Source organism: Cucumis sativus, chromosome 5, assembly GCF_000004075.3.
Source record: "Cucumis sativus cultivar 9930 chromosome 5, Cucumber_9930_V3, whole genome shotgun sequence".
NCBI classification, from domain to species: domain Eukaryota; kingdom Viridiplantae; phylum Streptophyta; class Magnoliopsida; order Cucurbitales; family Cucurbitaceae; genus Cucumis; species Cucumis sativus.
Genome location: NC_026659.2, coordinates 31333871 through 31357941, shown reverse-complemented (window position 1 = coordinate 31357941; position 24071 = coordinate 31333871). Strand labels below are relative to the sequence as shown.

General features: G+C 33.7%; 5 protein-coding genes across 9 annotated transcripts; 1 reads left to right on the top strand and 4 right to left on the bottom strand.

The window, feature by feature from the left end:
• Positions 1-1592: 1592 nt before the first annotated feature.
• On the bottom strand, positions 1593-5357 carry LOC105435622. Its single transcript, XM_011657764.2, has 4 exons — positions 3898-5357; positions 2841-3224; positions 2368-2721; positions 1593-2185 (listed from the first exon to the last, which is right to left on the bottom strand). The coding sequence occupies exons 1-4, from the start codon at positions 3940-3942 to the stop codon at positions 2072-2074; spliced, it is 897 nt and encodes a 298-aa protein (XP_011656066.2). The 5' UTR covers positions 3943-5357; the 3' UTR covers positions 1593-2071.
• Positions 5358-5754: 397 nt separating this feature from the next.
• On the bottom strand, positions 5755-7430 carry LOC105435620 (pentatricopeptide repeat-containing protein At2g17033). Its single transcript, XM_011657762.2, has 2 exons — positions 7080-7430; positions 5755-6956 (listed from the first exon to the last, which is right to left on the bottom strand). The coding sequence occupies exons 1-2, from the start codon at positions 7398-7400 to the stop codon at positions 5835-5837; spliced, it is 1443 nt and encodes a 480-aa protein (XP_011656064.1). The 5' UTR covers positions 7401-7430; the 3' UTR covers positions 5755-5834.
• Positions 7431-9864: 2434 nt separating this feature from the next.
• Positions 9865-21742, bottom strand: LOC101204125 (protein SUPPRESSOR OF npr1-1, CONSTITUTIVE 1). 4 transcript variants are annotated; one of them, XR_004216756.1, is made up of 8 exons: positions 20647-21717; positions 20268-20546; positions 19922-20186; positions 19166-19200; positions 18435-18495; positions 16925-17191; positions 11033-11724; positions 9865-10273 (listed from the first exon to the last, which is right to left on the bottom strand). XR_004216756.1 is itself a non-coding variant. In XM_031885588.1 (6 exons), exons 1-6 carry the CDS (start codon positions 21619-21621, stop codon positions 17076-17078), a joined length of 1731 nt encoding a protein of 576 aa, XP_031741448.1. In that variant the 5' UTR covers positions 21622-21717; the 3' UTR covers positions 15019-17075. The 4 variants fall into 4 exon arrangements, 1 of the variants encoding a protein (XP_031741448.1); XR_004216757.1 differs by lacking the exon at positions 11033-11724 and having other exon boundaries at positions 20647-21742; XR_004216755.1 differs by lacking the exons at positions 9865-10273; positions 11033-11724 and adding an exon at positions 12898-13278.
• LOC105435621 (disease resistance protein RPP2B) lies at positions 10213-14758 on the top strand. Of its 2 annotated transcripts, XM_031885590.1 has the most exons (5): positions 10213-10349; positions 11948-12851; positions 12975-13091; positions 13229-13298; positions 13609-14758. In XM_031885590.1, the coding sequence occupies exons 2-5, from the start codon at positions 12119-12121 to the stop codon at positions 14009-14011; spliced, it is 1323 nt and encodes a 440-aa protein (XP_031741450.1). In that variant the 5' UTR covers positions 10213-10349; positions 11948-12118; the 3' UTR covers positions 14012-14758. The 2 variants fall into 2 exon arrangements, with proteins under 2 accessions (XP_031741450.1, XP_011656065.2); XM_011657763.2 differs by lacking the exon at positions 10213-10349 and having other exon boundaries at positions 11718-12851.
• A 1202-nt stretch (positions 21743-22944) lies between the features above and the next one.
• Positions 22945-23649, bottom strand: LOC116403850 (TMV resistance protein N-like). Its single transcript, XM_031885593.1, has one exon. It carries the CDS (start codon positions 23600-23602, stop codon positions 23120-23122), a length of 483 nt encoding a protein of 160 aa, XP_031741453.1. The 5' UTR covers positions 23603-23649; the 3' UTR covers positions 22945-23119.
• Between the last annotated feature and the right edge of the window lie 422 nt (positions 23650-24071).

Sequence of the window (24071 nt, the reverse complement as noted above, 5' to 3'; positions counted from 1 at the left end):
TTAATTAAAAAATAATTAGTTACAATTTTAGGTTGAAAGTCATACATTTTTCAATCTTCAAAATTACAAAAAAAAAAAAAAATAATAAAGAGGGAAGAAATCCTAGAGACCCAAGCTAGAAACGTGTACTCCTTTCTTAATATTAAGGAAGCGGGAATGACGATGGTGCTAAAGAGGTGTCCACTTAGTGGAGATGTCCGGGTGCACCTACTGACCCATGTATCATTTTCAAAAAAGAAAAAAACGTGTACCTTAGTCTCTCATCTACACATTCTAGATTATGAAAAAGAGTAAGAAGACATAAATTACTAACTAGAAGAGAGAGCACATAAAATTGAGAGGAATCGTGTTATGGCTATTAGGAAGTCGAATATGGTTTTAACCTAGCAACATAATTAGTATATAAATGATGTGATGTCGCGACACTAACAAAATTCATTGCGCCCGTCAGGTTTAGAGCATCGTGGCCCTTTTAGACAGGTCGTAGTGCTTTTCATGAAAATTGATGCTACTACCTTATGGTGCCGCCACATCGTTGCAAGACACAGAGGCCAAACATGACAGTTTCAAAATATATAGTTGTTTTAGCATTGTATCAACATCAACACCGCATTCTACCTTTAAATCACTTGAAGCCTTCAAAATAGCTAAATAAAAACATAATTCATAGAACGATGTCTAATTAAGAGGGATTAGATAGCACATTTTCGGTGCTATTAGTCTCTAATATTGTATTTGATAAAATGAGATTTCATCTTAAACCCAACTAACAATAAGAGGAGTGTGACTCATCGATTTATATCTTATAAAGATTGTGAGTTTCTTTGGCTTTTCCACCATGGGGTTCTCACTGTCTATATATATAATTATACACAATGCACCAAATTTAAGATAAGTTTTAGGAGCATATGCATGAGTTTGAATATTTCTAGGTGTGTAGTTGATGTGGTGGGCAATAAGACCAATGCCCCCAGTTTTGGCTTTTATGGACTTTGAATCTTTTGGCTCTTTCAAGACAAATAATACAACTAAAGTACTAAACTAAGCTATCATCATCATCTTTAGTTTTATTTTATAATTCTTTGGTTTCACATTGTAATTATGATGACCACAACCCTTTAAAAGGTAAAAGTTTTTTCCAAGTAGATTTGGACCTTTGTCTTTACATTTTCAAAACCCTCACATTAATTTATTAATTCTTATCTTTAAGGTTTGAAAATTTAGGTTGGCTTGGCATGTGCTTACACACATGATATGTATATATATATATATCAACATCAATTTGTTATTTATTTTAATGACAAGTGGGTGAATTCATTTATCAAATCTTTGTATTAATTAGTTAATTAAATGGCTCTACAATCTCAAGACACACATTGTTATTTCTTTTAATCTATGATATATGGAGCTAGCTTTGCCAAAGTAGATCAGTAGATAAATTTTGACAAAATTTCTAACAACTTCAAACTGGATTCAACACCTACTCAAATTGTCTATTATTTTTATTTTAAATTTTGTCGTTTTGTATATCTAATCTTTTGTGTATAATGTATATTGTTTTATATATTTTTAACATGGTTTTGCATATCATGTAAATCACAACCCAAAGCTTATATCATTGCAATATCAATAATTTTCTTCATCAATAATAACTGAGAATTATAGTATATACTTAGATGCTTCTTGTTGGTAACGATTCTATTAATATCTGATCAATCTTCTCCCTATCTTGATTATGTAGAAGATAAATTCCACATTGACGAACGGCCAGTTCAGGACTATCAGCTTCAATAATAGCACGGATATACGAGCAATGACGCAAAATGTTACCAAATGTTCTTCGTGGCGTATAGTACAACCAAACAAATTGTCTTTCATCCAACCACAACCATTTGTTCTCCATTGTGGTGTGAATATGAAGTGGTTTTAGAAGGCCTTGCTCAATTTCAAATTGGCACATAAGGTCATGAGGCATCCTTGAACCAAGGTTGTTGTAGATAGCAGTTGGATTTTTGTTGACATATAGAAGTGTGCAAACAACAAACCCAATCCAAACATTGTTTGTATATAATTATAATGTGGGGGGAAGTTGAATACTTGCTCTATTTCTCTCCGGTTGGTGGGAGAATAGTTGTGGAACGCCATGTCCCCGTACGATAAAATCGAACGCGGTGTTGTAACGGTTCTATATGAAGGGATAATTAATTAAACAAATGATCAGAAATCCTTTTAATGCACATATACCATAAAACATTTCAGGTTGAGTTTTTATAATTATTGCAACTACGGCTATCATACATTTTAGGAGTAATTTTTGTAGTTTGCTCGAAAATTAAAATGCATGAGAGAGATAAAAAGAGAGAGAACCTGTAAACTCCTTTGGAAGAAAACATGAAGGCATTGCTTGAGTTTATAGTAGTAATCATTGCTATCATCAAGACGGCCTTTTGTTGTTGATACAAGAGAACTGCTAGATGTGGAAGCATAATTTCCTCCTTTAGTTTCCATCAAAGCCTCGTCCTCGTCCTCCTCTTCCTCCTCTTCCTCCTCGATATTTGGATCATACTTTTGTGATCTTATCAAACTCAACATACCGTTTAAAAACACTCCATCATAAAACTCATGAAGGTTTATGGAGCAACCCAATACACTGTCAATAATAGTGTCTACAAACTCATCCAAATCTTCCTTGTAAAGAAGACGTGCACCACATAATATTACCTGTTAAGAATCGACAGAAGATCAAAAAATAAAAGATCATAAATGTAAATGACGTAGAGATGACAAATACGTAAATAACTTGAGCGTCACATATCGAATTCAAGGAATTCCATCATTACCTTTGTTTGTGAGCAACTTGGTAGAAAAGAAACACGAAGGTTTCTCCATTTATTTAACCTATAAGGGTAAACTTCACGAGGCTCGTAGGAAACCCATAATTGACGAGAGTCATCACTGAAGGCTCCATCATGCAGACGAATAATTGATGGACGCCCCAATGGATACTCATCAAATTCCAATTGATATGAGAATGATTGTGAAATATTGGAGTTGATATCACTAGCAAATATGGCAAAAAATGCCAAGCCCATCCATTTCTTGTTTTTGTGCAAATTTGGAGGAACTTTTATTGTCACTGAAGGCCTCTTAACTTGAAGAGTAAACCATCTTTTGGAAATTTCTCCTAGAGGAAAAAAGTAGTATTCACCGTTAAGCTTCAGTTCCTGAAAAAAAGAGAGTATATTTGGTAGAATATTATGTAAAAATGTTATTGAATTGATCCTTATCTCTAGTTTTGACTATAGTTTTTATTTGATATGTAGGTATATATAATGTTTCATTTGTACCTCTAAGTTTAGGATTTGATATTTATTTGAAATTAAGTCTAATAATGTTACTGGTTTACAATAGAACCAAATGAAAACTTAGCTCAATACTTAGAGGTAAACGTATAAAATGTTTCATAAGATTGAAGATAACAAATTTGTCCATGCTTTGGTTTCTCTCTCGAGGTTCTTTTCAGATTGTATTATCTTCCTCATAAGGTTTGGGGAAGTGGTTTTTGATTTGTTGCTGTTTGCTGAAAAAATGTCTAGCATATTAAAACGCCTAGAGAGAACAAATGAAAATCATATATACTAAGAGATTAAAGGACAAAATTATATATATTGCTATATATAATTCTTAAATTTTCACAATTTTTATGTATAGTCTTTAACTTTTGATCTGAAGCCACAAGAAATATATTAAAGGTCGTCTGTTTGGTAGGAATCCAAGATGTCAATGAAAAATAGACATTTTTTTGAAGAAATCAAATCGGTTTTCTTAAAAACTATAAATCTAAAAACCAAATAATTATCAAATAGAAGTGGATTAGAAAGAAAAATAGGTGCAAACCTCAAAAGTTCTACGTAAGACTGATTTGAGATTCCTCTTCAACATAATTGTTGAGTGATCATTTTGAGTCGAAACTTGTTCAATTGCTTAACTGGTATATATGATAATTACTTAACTGGGAATCTTGGACATGCCATCCGGAGAGATTGCCAACTTTATTCATAGATTTTCTCCATTTTTTAACCTCTTCAATACTAATATTAGGATTGACTTCATGTTCATTAAAGTACTTCTCAAAGCTCCCCTCTTGCTTCCTCACATCGCCTGGATCTATTTTGTAAAATACTGGAAGGACCAATTGATCCCCTAACTTCTGACACATTCTAATCTTCCTTATTTCCTTCATGCAAACCAAATTCCCATAATTCTCCGAAAAAACCACGATCGAAGACCTCGATTCATCCACCGCTTTCGTCTTCTCCATTGACGGTTTCCCTCCGTTATCTTCATCTTCCTCGTCTATGAAAACTACAATTCCTTGACTTGTTAGAGCTTCATGAAGATAGGACGTGAAACTACGTCCAGTGTCTTTAGCTCTGTGGCTGAGGAAAACGTCATAGCTTCGTAAAGGAGAAAGAGGAAGAGAGAGAATAAGGAGGAAGAGGAGGAGAAGATAAGGATGTTATTGAATCTCTTCTCTCCATTATTACTGAAGAAGCCATTGAAGGCTTGTGAGAACTCTGCTGTGATACTATCAAAATAGATTCTAATGGTTTAGATTTGAGAAGAAAACTAAAGTGTTCTTTTTTCTGCTCAAATGATTCACTCTCTTTCTCCGGCCCATGTGAAATTTCATTGGGTGGTTTTCAATTCTATTATTAAATTTGATATTTGTGTCATCTTTGGATGCTTCATAATTTTTTAAATGACAGTTCATTGGTTTATTGGTTTATTGGTTTGGTATATTGGAGGTAGGTACTGACAAGATTATATGATTAAACTAAGTTAACATGTTTGTTTTTATTAATTCATATTGTGATGATATGGAGTACCCACTATAAAAGTTTTAGCATTTGAAAGAAATTAATAACTTCTGTCCAGCATCATTCTGTCACTCGTTTGAGGGTCAATCTGCAGTTCAATCGAGCTGAAATTTTGTCAGCGTGTTCTTAACACAAGTGTAGTCAATTTGTACACTTTGGACGGTGGAGATTTTGTTTGAAGTCATATCTACAGTCAAATTGTAGCGGATAGTTACTTTCCACTTGGATCACTGATATGATTATAACTTTCAATTTCTCAAATCTCTGTCACAGAACATAATTAAGAACCTCCATTAGTGTAGTTTTTTCCTTGAAAAGTCTAAGAATTTTGAACTGTGTAAGGCTAAAAAGCAATATTTGTCATTCTTTAGGTAGTTTGTCGACACATTCTTTTGAGTCACTTAAAGGCTGCCAGAATAATATGCATCCAAGTACGTATTAGCCTTAAAGCATTGTTTTTTAATAGAAAAGTCGTATGACATGTTAAGATCAAATTCTAAAGGTAAAATCTATCCTCGTGGTTTTTTTCACTTCATCTTTAAGGGATAAATGTGATCACTTTTTTAAAATAAGAACCAAAATAAACCAAACTTTAATTGGTATACACAAACAAGTGGAGAAAGGGAGTCTCATTCGCATTTTTTGGGTCTGATGTGTGTGTGTTGTGACCTTTGGAGGAAAGATCCGAAAGCCTAAGGACTCACCGTCCACATACCACACGCTTCAGGTTACACATGAAAAAATCATACAACAGACCAACTATAACCTCTAGAAGCATGAAGTCGAAGGTTCATCGACCTGTTCGTATAGGTCGAGCTGAGTTGCAAATCCTGTCTATCTAATCTCTATGTTAGGGTTGTATGACTCAGACAGATAGTGTAAATTGAAGAGAGACGCATTCGTTATAGAATTTTAATAACATGGAATGTCAAGGATTACGGTTTGAAAGGCCTTTTATAGCATTTTTCTATTAGGTACAGTATCCTTTTTTCCTGGTAGTGAACATAACCAATTCTTCACAGCTTTCCCTTTTGAGATGAAGCAACCGGTGTTCTTTCGATCGATTCTCAGAGGACTTTCTGTTCGAACCATAATCTCTTTAATCAAAGCTTTAACAGGAGACTCTCCTCTGACAATACTGTGTTTTCCAGATCCACAAATCAATGTAACTTGTGCTGGAATCACATAGCTCTCATCCTCAAAGTTGAGTCTCATCTCCTTGATCCACTGTAACATGATCACATAAGCTGCACCAACATGTGCTCCATGCAAATCCAACTTCAACTCCATTGCATCCCACACCATTATCTCATTCAATACAGATGAACCAGCCAACAACTCTTCAACCAACAAAGCCTCCTCATCGCCGTCCAGAACCGCGATTAAGTCTTCAATCAAAACTGGTAAATTGGTGCTCTTGTGATCTTGTAGCATTGCTGTAATCTTCGGACATGAATTCAAGACAGAATTGTAAGTCCGAACAGAGGAATTACAATGCGGGGAAGTTTTCATTCTTTGAAGCCATAGAACCATATCTCCAAGCTTGTTATGAGCACCATACGATGAAAGAACCATGTTGGAACAAACTGTGTCTAACTCAATGTTGTCATTCTCCATCTGTTTCAAACTCCTCTTCATCTCTTCAAACAATCCCAATGTTCCATAGGCGTAAATAATGGACCTATATTCATATGCAGTAGGCGTAATTCCTTTACTCCTCATTTCTTTTACCAAATTCTCAGCTTCGTGAGGTCTTTTCATGGAGCACAAACCGGTAACCATAGATTCATAAGCTCGACGTTTAACATAAACTGAAGGCGAATTATAAAGAAGCTCAAGAAGGCGAGAATAGGAGTCGACAAATCCTCTTTCAAAACCGTGTTTGGATTGAGATTCAACCAGCTGGGAGTAGAAATTCACAAGTTTTCTTTCTTGAGACCCTAACTTCGAAATTGCCTCGGAAATCAGGACTTCCGACTCACTGTACAGTCCATTTTGATCGAGGAAGGCAACAAGGTCAGCAACTAGCTTGGAATTCCATGTGAACCACGAGGCTTCAGTAATTCTAGAATATAACTACATGAACATAACGAAATTGATGGAGACGTTTAACGACAGAATCAGAAGAGATCAGTAATAAACTTTCTTCAACTTTAAGACGTGGAAATGCAGAGGGGAAAACAAAGAAGGCATACTTACAGTGAGAGCGGCAGAGCAGAGCTCAGGTTGAGGGGTGTGAGTGGAGACGATATTTGAGAGAACACTGAGAGTAATCGATTTCGGAGAACTAGCTACAAACTTCCGAATTAAGCGATTGGTCGCCGATTGGTCACCGGTGGCCGCGGTTGTGGACAATGTGGAGAGGAATCGGTGGGTTTGTTTGGTGAGTGAAGTACATTTGACCTGCAAATTTGGCACGAAAGGGTAACTACGGAAGGCGTGAAGGCGTTTAAAGGGGTGTAAGAAGAGTCGAACGCCGTCTCCGATGACATAGGGCGGCGGACATAAACGGAGTTCCATCAAGCGTCGACACCCAACACACCCGCCCCTCAACTCCTTCAACACTTGAAATTTTTGTGGAAAATTACAAAAAATAGGAAAAATAATAACAATAATAATAAATAAATAAATTGGGTGTTAAATTTCTAAATTTTCCTTCAGTCTCATTTTCATCCTCTAGTGAACGCCTCTCGCCATGCTTCCCTGAACGTCTCTCCATTTCTTCTTCATGCCTCTCCCTCATTTTCATCATCTTCAATTTTCGTTGGCACGTCCGAGCTTTCCTGTGGCAGTCAAAATCTCTTGTCATGCCTCTTCGTCAAATCTTGATAGGTGATTTCCTCTTCTATGTGCTTTTTTTTTATATATATATAAATTTATATAAATTTGTGATAGTTGTTAGGTGTTTGAAAATTGAAACTGGGTAGCATTCAATAATAGGGATCAATTTCTTTAGTAAAGGTGGAAGATATATGAAGATATAGTTTGGACTATATGTGTTAAATGATCCTTTGATAGGCTTGGAATTGAATCCAACTAAAACTAACTGAACTCTCCTTTAATCTCTCTTACACTATGATTTTATGGATTTATCTTTCCTTTTGTATGAATTTTCTCATCATCATGTGTTAGTATTTGTGAATGCATTGTTAGTAGAAATTTTGTTACAACTTCTTAGTATTTGCTTGAGTGAGAAAGATTCTTTAAATAAAAATGCAACGTTTATATATGTCTAGGAATCGTTGAAGATGTTACAATATATATTTAGGAGTGCAAGCAATTCGGTTTAGTAAGTCTCTTATGCACTTATATTTTATCTCGCACATTCCAATATTTTACTATGTGTTTTAAAATCAAACTGCTACCCCTCCGAAGCCATTTGGTGTGTTTCTATGCATGTTTAGTAAGTCTCTTAGGCCTTTATGTTTTATCTCACACACATCTCGTACGCATCTCGCACATTCCAACTTTCACTATGCATTTCAAAATTTAATTGCTACCTCTCCCAAGCCATTTGGAGTGTTTCTATGCATGTTTGGTAATTAATCTCTTGGGCCCTTATATTTTATCTCGCACACATCTTGCACCTATCTCGCATGCATCTCGCGCATTTCAAACTTTCACTATGGGTTTCAAAATAAAATTGCTACCCCTCTTAAGCCACTTGATGTGTTTCTGTGCATGTTTAGTGAGTCTATTAGGCTCTAATTATGTTTCATCTCACACGCATCTCGCATATTCCAACTTTCACTATTCATTTTGAAATTAAATTGCTACCCCTCCTAAGCTATTTGAAGTTAGAAGTTGACATATATCACATAAAAAAAGTGTATGATAATTAATTTTGCTAAATTAAAAAATAGTAGCTAAAAACTAAATAAAACATGCATAGTCGTACCCTAAATAAATATATGACTAATTCAGCCTTGGGCATTTAAAGTTTGATAGTGTGAAATGTTTATGAGATTACGAGCTGATGCAAAAAATAGTAGCTTAAAGAATCCTAAACCACACATAAGTACAAATATATAATTCATTTGAGATTAAACATTTGAACTTAAAAACCTGTGAAATGTTTGTGAGATGAAAAAAAAAAAAAAAACAATTACATGCTTTGAAACAACTCTGAAACTACCATAAATCAACTTGAAACAATTAAAAAATTATATTAGGTTTATACATTTAAGATTCAAATGTTTCCACGAAAGAAAATAGGACAAAAAAAAACTATCTATAACACGAAGGAAAAATGACAAAATAACAAAAACACATAAAACATAAAACAGAAACTCTTACTAAACAGCATGAGAACTGGATCAAAATCAGCTATGGAATTGCAAGAGAAATCGAGAGAAAGAGAGTTTGAGAGACTAGAGATCGGATTAGTTTCTTTTTTTTTTTTTCTTTTTCCTTTACCTTATGCTTTTAAGTTGAAGAAAATGACAAAACTAACCCACTTTAAAACTGTTTTTCTCCGTCAATCTCGAGTGAAGATTTTTCTAAAATATTTTTTATCGATTTTTTTCTTGATCCATCTTAGCAAAATCAACATCAAGATTTTCCTAAAATATTAAAATTTTCCAATATCGAGATTCTACCTTTTTCAAAATTTCCCAAATCACATACCTACCACTCGTTTCTATCGCAAAATTGTAGAGAGAGGCTAAAAAATTGATCTTGATCTAATATCTACCGATCAGATGCACGGAGAAAATCCAGAAAAATCCATAAGTTGAATTTTTTAATATTTTAGGAAAACTCGGTGTCGATTTCGCTTGGGATGGACCGAGAAAAATAGTTTTACTAGGTTTACAAAAATGTACTACTTTTAGAAACGAAAACAAAAAATGTGTTACTTTTGTCCCATTTCCCTTCTTGAACCTATCCCAACCTATTAACTTTTGATGATGCAACATATCATATAGTTTGCTTTGTTACTTTTCCAATGCTATCAACACACCAAGTGAATATTTGCATCAAATAGTAATTGTCAAATTAAAAATCTTACATAATTTAACAATACCAATGTATTAGATACAAAATGTAAAGTTCATGCTACTAATTAACTATGCATCCAACGCTTGCACATACTTGTTATCAATTGGAAGTCTTATTACAACTAAAAAGAGAGATGTACTTCATCAACTAAATTATAGAGATAAAGTGCTAGAATACAAGGTGGAGTTACTTTCTCGTGAAAGTGCTTACTCACTGTTTAGCAAGAATGCATTTGGAGGTGGCCCTTCCGATAAAGATGAACTTTGTAATGAAATTGTGGAAAAGGTTGGAAGACTTCCATTAGCTTTGAAAACCATTGGCTCCTATTTGCATAATAAGGAGTTGGATGTGTGGAATGAAACATTGAAGAGACTAGATGGAGTGGAGCAAGACTTCTGTGATACAGTATTGCAGAAAAGTCAGAAGAATTTACACTAATAATACTCAAGATCCAACATACCAGTGGAATAGGTATATGTGTTATTAATAATATAATTGTGTTCTCTTTTATGCCATTGATTGAGTTGGATGATACTTAGAATTCTGTCCGCACAATTTTTATTTTCAATTTGAATTTAGCCTCTTTAGTTTGATAAAAGAAGACTATTTGTAAGAAATAGAATTTTATTATATCATATGCATTATTTCATGAGATATTAAATTATAAAAACTAAATTCTAACTTTGTCCGAGGAGTGCATGGATCATATTTGTAACTTAACCATAATTTAAATGCAGAAGTTGCCGGTTTTTTATTGTAGATTATCTTCTTTGCCTCATTCTGAAATTTCAGCTCATTTGAGTTCCATAGCTGAAGAATGTGATTTAATTTTGGGTTGATCGTGCTCTTTATTATGCTTTTAGCTCTTTATTATGCTTTTAGAATATGTTGGTTTGAGGTTTTATATGTTTTGGGTCTGAAGCTGACAAAGAAATCATGCTGATTTAGTTCAAAGTTTGTGGTTTGATTCCATTGTCAAGGCTTTTTAGATTCAAATTGAGTTGGTTTGTAGTTGTACCCCTTCACATTAATGAATATATATGAGGTATGATGAGGGTGTTAAAAGGGTGTCCATCCTTGAGTGCACCTACTGAATAACCGTTTGTATGTTTTTTTTTTAAAAAAAAAGAACCCACTAGCAATTATGTAAGCACCTTGAGTTTTTTTTCTTGAATATCTGTGAGTGTCCAGGCGGAATGTAGAAGACTTGACCCAAATTGATGTACATGTTGTGATGGAGACAGCTAGGCTGCAATGGGCCTTGTCGATGGCCAATTTGTTCTACATAAGAGCAAAAACTTAATGGATGGATCTGATCTAATTTAGGCAACAAATGTATGCGGATTTGGGGTATGTCTTTGCTAATAACGTAGTCTTTAGTGTTGTTATAAGCAGAGACAAAGAGGTGGTGGTTGAATAAGACAAACTCTAGAAACCTTGCTTTAATAGGTAAACATTATAGATTAAACTCGTGACCTCTTAGTTAGTTATTGAGACTATATCTCTTTTTTTACCACCAGGCCAATGCATGATATAGTTTGTTAAGATCCTGAATTTAATGCATATTTCAATCTATGAACAACTTTTATCTCTTACTTGGTATTCTTTAGCTGGTTTGAACTATTAGAAGGGGCAAAACAAATCATTTAGCATGCTAACTGCTAGAAACTTAACACTTAATCTGTAATCTTTATGAGTTGGCTGCTAAAGTGGCGCAAGTCATCTCATGCATGTGTGGCATTGAAGCGTTTCTAGACTCACGAGTTCTGATGTCTGAAAGCACTAGGATGAAATCCTACTTCTATGTTTCTTTTCATATTGTTATGTATTCCACATCTTTCTTCACCTGAAAGATAATAGAACTGATTCACTATCAGTCCGTGGACGTGATTAACACACAACTGATCAACATAAATCTCTAAGTCGAATTCTTCTTTGCAAATCAGTTTGTTTCCATCATAACAAAACTGAATCTTATTTGAACTATATATACACAATAAATTATTATATGTCTGCATTACAAAATTAATGTCTAACAGAGTAGATACAATTGATTTGTTTTGCAACAGAAATTATTTAAGAACTTGAAGGAGATTGATGTAAGTGATTCAAAGCATTTGGTTGAGACTCCTGATTTTTCAGAGGTTCTAAATCTTCAAAGATTGATTTTACGGAATTGTGAAACACTACAAGAGGTTCATGATTCAATAAATAGTCTCCTTCATCTAATTTTATTGGATATGGAGGGTTGTGTCAGTTTCAGAAGCTTCTCATTTGCTATCACTTGCGAAAGTCTTGAAACTTTAGTTCTTTCTAACTGCGGTCTAGAGTTTTTTCAAGAGTTTGGATGTCTGATGGGATATTTGACTGAACTACACATTGATGGAACTTTCATAAATGAACTCTCTATCTCAATTACAAATCTATTTAGCTTGATTTTATTGAACCTGAGGAATTGTATTAGACTTCCTTGTCTTCCAACTGAAATTGGTAGCTTGAGTTCACTTAAAACTCTCATTCTTAATGGTTGCAAAAACTTGGACAAAATTCCATCAAGTTTGGGGAATGTAAAGCCTCTCGAGGAGCTTGACATTGGGGGAACATCCATAAGCATTATTCCTTTCTTGGAAAATCTAAGAATTTTGAACTGTGAAAGGCTGAAAAGCAATATTTGGCATTCTTTAGCTAGTTTGCCAGCAAATTATTTTAGTTCACGCAGAGATTTAAATTTAAGTGATTGTAATCTGGTGGACGAAGACATTCCTAATGATCTTAAACTCTTTTCCTCATTGGAAATTCTAGATCTTAGCAGCAATCATTTTGAAAAACTGTCAGAAAGCATTGAACAACTTATTAACCTTAAAGCATTTTACTTGAATGATTGCCCCGAGCTAAAGCGAGTACCGAAGCTTCCAAAAAGTACAAAATATGTGGAAGGAGAGAAGTCCTTGGGCATGTTAAGAACTTCTGAAGGCAAAGTGCTTTTCTTTCTTCTTCTTCATCTTTTTATTTATTTTTCTTTTTTTTTTTGTCTCTCTCTCTCTCTTGGGTGTTTCCAATTCCACAACATTATTAATTAGTTTTATTTCATGACAGGTTCTACTGCATGCACCAGGTCAGAGATGTCACCTTCACAATCTGATGCTCGTCTGTTGAAAAGTACAAAATATGTGGAAGGAGAAAAGTCCAAGGGGAGGTTAAGAAATTTTGAAGGCAAAGTGCTTTTCTTTCTTTCTTTCTTTCTTTTTTTTTTTTTTTTTGTTGGCTGTTTCCAATTCCACAACAATTCCACAACATTATTATTAATTAGTTTTATTTCATGACTGGTTCCCTTGCATGCACGATGTCAGTGATGTCACCTCCATCTAATGCTCGTCTGTTGAAAAAGAAGGTCAAGTTCCTACGATTTCAAGAGTACAGGTAGAGTACATAAAAAATCTATTGGAAATCAATATTAAATAGAGAAAAATGATATTATTATAGAGGTTTGAACACAAGATCTCCTCTCCTGCTATGTTATCATGTTAAATGAATAATTAACCTAAAGCTTAAGCTAATGGGTGATGGTAAATTGAGTTATATCAACACTTCAACAAAACATATCTTTTTCCATTATCCTTCCCATTAATAATGATATATTTGATTGAATTCTTCAAAAGCGTGAATCCAACTGGTACTTACAGCATTCTACTGTCGATCTAATTAACTTTGAAATACTTTGATCTTGCAGCACTAAAGAAGTGCATATTACGAAGGATATGGGGAAGCAGACTAATCATAAGCTAGTACTTGCTCACAAAACTAGTTTAGTTGGAATGGAGAATCAAGTGGAGAAAGCTTGTAATCTCCTAGATTTAGAACGATCCAAGAACATACTTTTTGTGGGGATTTTTGGGTCAAGTGGCATTGGTAAAACAACCATTGCTGAAGTTGTTTACAACACAATTGTAGATGAATTCCAAAGTGGTTATTTTCTCTACCTTTCTTCAAAGCAAAACAGTTCAGTCCCACTTCAGCATCAAATGCTTTCTCATCTTCAATCAAAAGAAACTAAAATCTGGGATGAAGATCATGGAGCACAACTGATTAAGCATCACATGAGTAATAGAAAAGTTGTTATATATTGTTCTTGATGGAGTTCATGAAAGAAACCAAATTCAAAGGTTAGTTGGAAGTCCGAACTGGTTTGCACCTGGAAGCAGAGTTATTATTACAGCTAGAAATAGAGATGTTCTGCATGAACTCAATTATAGAGATCAAGTGCAAGAATACAAGGTGGAGTTACTTTCTCGTGAGAGAGCTTACTCACTGTTTTGCGAGAATGCATTTGGAGATGGCGGCCCATCTGATAAAAAGGATCTTTGTAGTGAAATTGTGGAAAAGGTTGAAAGACTTCCATTAGCTTTGAGAACCATTGGTTCCTATTTGCATAATAAGGACTTGGATGTATGGAATGAAACATGGAAGAGACTAGATGAAGTGGAACAAATTTCTTTGATACAATATTGCAGAGAAATCAGAAGAAAATTACACCAACATTAGGCCAAATCTAGTTCTTTACTCTCGCAGATGATTAGAATGTTGTCCCAACCGTCTTTCGTTGGAATTTTGTTCCTATAGTTTCATAAAACAAAGACATGATAATTTTATCAAACAATAGAGACTATTTGTTGTTTTGAATGTGAGAGGAGAGAAGGTTTTTTCTTTGTCTTTGGATGTGAGTTGAGAAATAGTGAGAAATGGTTCTTTATTTTTTTTATTTTTACCTTTTGGTAATGGACTCATGAGTCTTGAAAATGTTGGGAAAAGTTGTTTCTTTAGTTATTTATGTTTATATGTATTTTAATTTTTGTTATTAATTCTAATCTAAACTTTGTTTATATTGTTTTCTTCTTTATCGGAGATCAATCTTATGTCAATGATTTCTCCCTAGAACTCATGATCTCTAAGTTAGTTCTGATTAAGACGGTCTCTTTCTCTACTATTAGGCCAATGCATGATAGCTTATGAAGATCCTGAATTTAATGTATATTTTAATCTACGAACAATTTTATCCCTTACTAGTATTCTTTAGCTTGTTTGAATTGTTATAATTATAATTTTCTCTCAGTAGTTTTTAATTATAATTTAGTCTACATAGTTTTTTTTTTTTTTTTTTTTTGATAAAGATACTTTGGGATAGCAAATGCAAAAGGATATCTCCACAAGGAAAATATACCAATGCATCCACATCAAACCCACTTCATTAATAATAAAGAGATATGAACAAGAAGTAGAAGATACAAAAAGGGCTAGAGGGCAGCCCTATAAACCCGATTTGCTAGAAAGCATGTAAATTTAAAGCAATAGAACTGGACGAGTAATTTTTGAAAAGGGAAGAACGACTTGTCCAGAGACCAGTTATAGCTTGAATGTCTTCCCATACTGAATCAACTGTTTTTTCTTTCCCTTAAAAATCCTTTTGTTTCTTTCACTCCAGATATTCCAAAGGGTAGCAGCCACCAGGTGTTATTTGATGGTTTGTTTTTTTTTTGTTTTGAAGGTTTCTTTGCATAAGATAGAGGAATTTGAAAGGAGAAGGGGTTTGTCCAATACAACTTCAACATTTTTTCAAAGGTTTGTTGAGAAGGGGCAGAGGGAGAACAAGTGATATTTGTCTTCTTCAGCAGCTTTGAAGAGAATACACCAAGAGAGATTTATATTCCAAGTTGGGAGTCTTCTTTGTAGCATATCCATGGTATTGATACACTCACGAAGGAGAGTCCATAAAAAGAATTTGCATCTTTTGGAGATGGTTGATTTCCATAAGTTGTTATAAATAACCCCATTATTATCATTAATCTCATCTTGGTTGTTATGAGGTCTCGCAAGTTTAATGGAAGCCACCTAGAAGTTGTCATTACTGTTTAAAATCCAATGAGGTCTGTCGAAACCAGAACCAGGCAAGGGAGGGAGGAATGCTTTCATATCGTCCCAAAGAGCTTCCTCGACACTTCTTAATGGTCCACAAGGATAAAGGTCCCAATGATCAGCTGTTTCTGCGTTCCACATGTTTGCAATGGAGTTTTCTTTTCTGGAAGAAAGAGCAAATAATCTCGGGTTGCTCTGCGTGAACGGACTAAGTTCATGCCAACGGCTGTGCCAGAATGAGAGGGAGTCACCCCTTCTAATGCTCCATTTAATCTGAGGAAGAACCTAGTCAACTCCTTTAATGATAGACATCCATGAAGCTTTTGAGCTGCTATATTTGCTCTTAGTTGGAAGCTCACCCAAGTATGATTGTTCGTATTTTGCAATGATAATACGTTTCCAGAGAGTAGTTAGATAAAACAAATACTATTTATGAAGATTTTATTGTATATCATATGGACTATTTAAGAGCTTCTATGAAACTATAAGGAGTAATTAAGGCCATGTTTACCCTAGTCCGCTGGTAATTATTAACTCTATGATAATTTGAAAAGTGGGCATCCTTTGATTACATTTGGTGTTGTTTACTTGTGTATTGCCTTGGTACTGACATATGACATATGGGGTACACTTCCAAATCTATAAACAAAAGACACAAATTTGATTGACAAGCAAAGCATGAACTAATCCAATTGTGTTCGTATCATTATCATTAACATTGGTATAATTATGGTTACCATTATAGTTACTGTTTTAAATAAAAAATTATAAACATTGGCGACATATTTACTATTATCGTCGTTACGGTCTGGCCCTCGGATGTGTAAAGGTAACAACAATAACATGCTCATTCAAGCAATATCATCAATCAAAAGCATACATCATTCAAGTCTAGGCCTTCATAAACTAATTCAACCATACAAATCCACCAAAGCATACAAACTCATTCACCATATCTATATTAATTATAAGCTATACATAATGCTTTAATTTATGTCTTAGTCCTAATTCAAATTGAACACAATCTACATCAGAAATCGTTGATGTATATAAAATTTCTTTTAGAAAAATGAAATACAACAAATTTCAAATTCAAATCATTATAAACCAAATAAAACAAGAGCAAAATTGTTTACCAATAAAGAGGACTTCACGAAGTGAAGAGAAAGAGAGACCGTGGACTGGGTGCGGCAGGCTAAACAACGACGATAGGCGATGGTTGAAATGTGTGTGGCAGACGGAGTGGCGATGGAGAGATAGATGAACGATGGAAGTTGTGTGTTGGAGTCATTGTGGTGGTGAGAAGGAAGATGAGGCAGAGGCGGACGACGGTGGTTGTGCGTTGGAGTCACTGCGGCTGGCAGAAGGGACATTGGGGGAGATGGGCGGATGCGAGCTGGAACCTGAAATGGGGAGACACAAAGATGATGAGATTGAGATCTGAAATTAAGCATACATTTGCTTTAAACAAATAAGTTATATGTGAATTGATTTATGAAAGTTAGAAAAAGTTCAACGATGTTTAGAGTTCATTTAGTAGGAGTTTTCATATTAATTAAATTTAGGTTTTAAATTGTTGTGTGTAATTTGTAGTATGAGTTATGTTCATCACAATCCTATAAATAGTATTGAATTGTTGTAATTTAAATTATCTAAGTTTTAGTAGAATACACGTAAAAAAAATTAGAGGCTTCCAATAAAGTTTGTTTTTCCTCTTAAATATTCTACTGGATATATAATTATCTATTTGGGGTGTTCATCGTACGCTTCCAACAGTTTGAAGATTTTCTAAGGGTATCTTCTAATGCAGTACACAAGGCATCGGGAGATGAGAGTAAGCCCCGATGCCGTCCTTAAATGTGTCAGACAGAATCATAACATTAAAGGCTTTCTCTAACTAACTCTGGATGCCTTCATACGGCATCAGAAGTTACCCATTACTTCCAATGCACAGTGCTACCTGTCGAGAGATACCATTTCTCCTGACTACCTCTCTCCGGAGGGTGCTTTTGTGAGTAAAAAAACTATGCTGGCTGGGACAAAAACGAATGGTTTACAAGTCATCAAGTTCGAAACAGCACTCATAGTTTTAGATAAAGGTGTTGCTGAATGCTGAGGGAGATGTATGGCATAAACAACTTTCTCATATCAGCATGCAGTAAATGACTACAAATGTTGTGTAATTGAGGCATACTACCATAGGATTGGATCATTGGCAAATGAAATTTTGGAGTACATACATTCAGATTTGGGGGGCCCTTCACATACTTCTTCTCCTAAGTGGTTTCACGTATTTTCTAACTTCTATAAATGATTTTTCTAGAAAAAATAAAAAGTTGGATAGTTTTGCTTAAATCTAAAGACGAAGCATAGGAGACATTTAAAGTGGATTACTATGATCGATATAGAAAAAGGTGTTTCTGCTGGTGTTAAGCACACTTCTCTAAGAACTCTACTCTCTCACTAGTTGTTTAGTTTGATTTAGAACTTGATCATTTAGATGTAATTAAAGACAGCTTTTCTACATGGAAGAATAGAACCATCTATATATATGAAGCAACGCCTCAAGATTATGATGAATCCAAAAATACTGAACTGTGTATTGGTATTTTAAACTTATGATAGTATTTATGACTACTTACTTACCAATTTTATTTAATCTGCTGCAGATCAGATCTTCAAGTCTAGAAATAAACCTCCGTTTGGCCTGAAAATATTGATTTATAAATTTAGCAATTATATCATACTATGGAAATTTAAAAAACAAAAATCACTCAAATAAGAAATTATTAACATCTTGATCAATTGAAGTCGATTACTATCATCATCATTGATGGACTTTATTTCCCCAACCCACAATTTTGTTTAGGGTTAATTATTTATGCAATTGAAATTTTGAAAAAGTGATGAGTGTGACGCAACCCTGAGAGAAAATAGAAAAAGAATATTTTTTTCATTCTTCAGCCATATATGTGGTTCGATCAACATGAAATTTTGACGGTATATTCTTCGCACAATGTCTTCATTCTGAACAATGGAAATTTCGTTTGGAGCTATTTAAATTCGAATAGTTGGCTACCACATATGATGTCATCTTTTTATTTTTCTTCATTGGTATTGTCGTTTGTTGCCAGGATTATTATTCTCGAGATATTTATCTGAGGGAGAACTTTGTTGTATTCATTCAAGATTATAGTGGAGATTTAGTCGGGGTTCTTTACTCCTCACATTGAGGAGATCTTGAGATAATTGATCCAACTGAAAAATGTTCATTCCAACCATTATTTATACTGAGATGATGTGATCACACATTTTAATTATTAATTAAATTAATTTTAAAAACAACTAGTGTATCATATGAATGAATAGGTGCTTACAAGTTGGGAGTCATTGTTTTGAAGGTTCTCCATACCTAATTACCAAAACATATTTATAAAATGAAGTTAATAATATAATTAGCAAGCAAAGTAACAAGAGAAATTGCATCAAATGATAAAAACATATAGAAAAAAATAGCTCATGTATTAATTTTTTGCCCATGGCGAATATGATCAAATAACTATCAGATGGTAATCATAGCTCTATTAGAGGAATATCAGATACTAATCATAGCGTCAAAGGATTATCACTTTTAAATTTGCTACTTTTACAAATTTAAAAAATGTTGTGACATAGACTCTGTTATCATAATTTTTTTTTTTTTTTTTTTGCTATTTTTGCAAAAGCCTCATGGAATAATTCATTAAAATATCATGATACAGAGATAACATATATTATCAAAAAAATTGATAGAGACAGTAGAGCCCAATCAAATGGATTAGTCGAGGGGTTTTTTTTCTATAATATTTCTAAGTATTTCTTCGAGTTCAATCAAAATTTTGGAAAACATTAGTCATATCAATCTAGTTGAAAAATATCATTTCACTGCATACGAAAGCTATCAAATTATAGAGACTAAATTCTAAGTTATACAACGATAGGAACTAAAATTTGAATGTAACCTGATCATATAAAATAACATAATGTATTTCTAAAATGTTATTTTATATTTTATTATTATTATGCATTTTATAATTTTCACGTTATGCTAAGGGAGAGTTCTATTTACCATAATGAAAGGTACGTATATATACCTCTTTCTTCAAGACCTGAGCCAGCATAATTTATTCTTGCGAGGCTTTTGCAGCTTCTAGAAAATGGCAAGCTTTCAAGATTGATACAATACGATACATCCAACAACGTCAAACGATTGAGACGACTAATAGAAGAATCAATCTTCCACAACCTTGGACAATAACTTAGGTCCAAACTTTCAAGATTTGGAACCTTAGTAAAGTTAGGAGTCTCTCGTAAATTCTTCGAACGGCTAACATTAATAACCTTCAATTTCTCAAATCCCTGTCACAAAACACAGTTGGGTTGCATTTTAAAAAAAGTTATACCTATGATATATATGATATGATATTTGTATGTACTAACCTTTTGACCATTCCAAAGTTGCCTTGTTTGACTTAGAGGCAAAAGAAGTTGAAATAAATATCTTGATTCAAAACGTAATGGCAAACATTGTGAGGGATAGCTTTGCCAATTGAGCAATCTCAATTGTTTTGAGAGATGTGTGAAGTCTCCACTCACCTCTACATTCCCAATTTCCAATATTTTTAAACTTCTCATATCCTCAAAAACCTTACCCTCTAACTTTACTTCTTCTTGCTTCTCTTCCAATTTCAAGACTACACCTTTTATGTCCTTTACTCTCTGTAAATAAACATTATTTAAAACATATAAGAAAGGGAAAGATAAACAAACATTTATATATATATATGTATATATATAAACTTTTATATTTCAGTCTTACATGTGGTTCATCAAATACATCATGGGCATCTTTCGGAAGCCAAATCCTACTCCGTTTATCAGCTTCACGTTCAATCTGTTGACCCATAGCTTGAATGCACTTAGGCATAAATATTGTGTTGTCACGTCTTACTTCAATGAGACATCTATCTTCCAACAATTGTATTTCGCTATGAGGTCTATAATCAAGACTCTTAAGTATTTCAATCACACTCTCTTTCTTCTTCTCATTGAAGAAGCATGCAAAATCAAGAAAAACTTCTTGGCTTGTCTTTCCTAAATCATCAAAACTTATCTTTAATGTCTTAAATATACGATTGTTGTAATCTTCCTCAAGACTCTTCAATTGTTCTTTCCATATCTCTATACCTTTATCATATAAAGACGACCCAATTTGTCTCAAAACCTGTGGATGTCCTTTAACCCTTTCTACAATCTCCTTAGAAAAGTCCTCAAAATTCTTACTGGGAAACTGATCACATGATCCAAATGCTTGTTTGCAAAAGAGTGTCATGGCACTTTTATTATCAAGAAACTCCACTTTGTATTCAACCATTTTATCTTTATAATTTGGCTGACGAAGAACATCCCTATTTCTGGTTGTAATGATGATTTTGGACCCTTGACCAAACCAATTAGGATTTCCAACTAACTGTTCTAACTGACTTTTTTCTTTCACCCCATCAAGAACAATCAAAACTCTTTTATTTTTCAAACGACTTCCAATCATGCTTGCTCCTTCATTCTGATTGTTTATAATTATGTCCTTTGTTTGAAGAAGTTGGGAAAGAAGTTGTTGTTGAAGTGAGAGTAAAGTAGTGTGTTCATAAATGCGAAGAAAACAACAATTTTTTCCGAATTTATATGCAACTTTTTCATAAAAAACTTCAGCAATGGTTGTTTTACCAATTCCGCCCATCCCTATTATCCCTATAAAACGTACCACATTTGGCTCCAAATCATTTAGCTTATCCATCTTGCATAACTGACGTTCAATATCAACTAACTCAGTGAGCTCGTCCAAATTTACTAACTTTTGTTGATGCAACGTAGAACTTAGTTGTTCTGTGATTTTGTCGATGCTAGCGGCTTCAAGACTGCATGCATACTATATTCAATATTACATATCAAAGGAGGGAAGTCCAAAGAAAATGGGGAAAGTAGATCAGGATACTGAGATTGAAGAGAGAGAGAACAGTAGAAAACAAAGGATGAGATAAAATTGAAAGGGTGGATGAAGAAGACGACATTTGGTTAAGAATGTATAATAGCTATGGAAATTATCTGCCATGTACCAACTATCAATTACGACGATAGTAGTCAATCAATGTTTGTGGGTGATAGACGATAATAGTAATTTATCACTATTTATCGACAATTATAAAATTGTCTAGTTGATAGTGGTTTCATAGAAGAAAAAAATCTAATAGAGTAATATTTTAGAATTAGCATGAATCATCTATCAAAACAAAAGAAAAAAAAAGCTATAAATACAGAGTACCACTTTTCTCTTTTTAATAGATTGACACAGAAACTATAAACTATAAACCTATTTGTTAATGTAAATGGATAAAATTTATCCGTTAGAAACAAAACTAAATGGTTAGTTCTGTCATATGATAGAGGGTTATATAAAATACTATCTAGCATTGTCTATCCCACTATCATTATTGTCTATCCTCAACAGTGGATTTGTCTCTATAAAAACAAAGCAGTGAACATTAACTACTATATACTAACAATTCTTTAAAAACAAATTTTTCTTGAGAGAGAGCGCGAGAGATTGAAAATTTGAGACGTGTAGATTTTAGGTGATAAGTGAGAGAAAGAATCCTTCTATCATTGTTTAACATCGATTGAATGTTATACACTTATATCATTGATAGTACCATATCACACTTACTCTTTGTCACCAATAGGCAAGACTTTTATAAACTTTTATCAATGATAAACTTGTGTTATCTCTTTCTATCATTGATACACACTGACAGACTTCTATCAGCCTCTTGATCGACAACCATCAATTTCTATCACTGATAGACTTCTATCAAGTTCTATAAATGATTGATTTGAATAATTTTCTATTCACTATAGTATATCAATGAGAGATTTCTATCAATCTTATCAATAATAGACATTGCTAAACTTCTATTAGTCTTTATCAGCCGTTATGAACTTCTATCAGTTTCTTTCACTTATAGACATCGATAGACTTTTATTCAGTATGGGTCTATCAACTACAAACTTGTATCAATTTTTATCACTGAGATGAACGCTAAGAGACTTCTATCCCCGTCTATCTAATGATAGATACCAAAATGTATTTATATATATCACAACTACTAGTATCTATATGTGATAGATAGTGATAGTAGTCTATCATATATGGCCGTCCTTTGTCTATGATTATCATTATATTCTAATTACTATTGTAGAACTAGCAACAACAAAAAAATCAAAACTGAATAGGTACATCACCTATCTTTTGTTACAACTACTCCAGTGAGCTCGCCAACTTTTGTCAACGCACTCCTCCATTCTTGAACCTCCTTCGTATATTTATCTCCTTCCCTATCGTTGAGCTCTTGAAGAATTTCTTCATATTCACAAAAGCTTTTCTTGAAACACCCTGATTGATGTCGAACATCATGAGGACTCACGTGGTAAAATACAGGAAGAACTCGACGCTTTTGTTCCACCATACAACCAATTATCTTCACCAATTCTCTCAAGCACCACTTTGAAGAAGCATAGTTCTCTGATAAAACAACAATGAAAGACCCTGATTTTTCTATAGCTCCAATAAGATCTTCACTAAGACTATCTCCAATCAAGAGTTTCTTGTCGTCCATAAAAGTCGATATTCCAAAATCAACCAGCGCCTTGTACAAATGTCCGGTGAACGTGTTACGAGTATCTTCGCCTCTAAAACTTATGAAAGTATCAAAAGTACTCATCTTCAAAGAATTTGATGACACGATGAAGTTTCAATAGTGGCAGCTGGTAGAACAAACCCAAAAAGGATATGAAAAATGAAAACAGATATATTGAAACCAAATTAACTATAACATGTCTCCCGAACCTCCACAAATAATAAGAATAAGCTGTAGACTTTTTCATCCGTAAAAACATGGTGTCGCTGTAGTAGTTGGAATTCAGACTTGGTCCAATTAAAAGACAAATTTCAAATATAATTTTCTCAAAAAATCATTGCTTGTATTTACACTTAAAAATGAAAGCCAATGTCATGTAATGTTTACTTTGCCAAAATATATATTAAACTAATGAATGAGACATCTGGTAAGGCATTTAGATGTGAACTCCCAAGTAAATTAGACAAAAACAATATATATTTAAAGTTTAATTAAGACAATTAGAAAATAAGGTGATGACGCATTTTCACCAAACTGAGAAGGTTTTCAATGA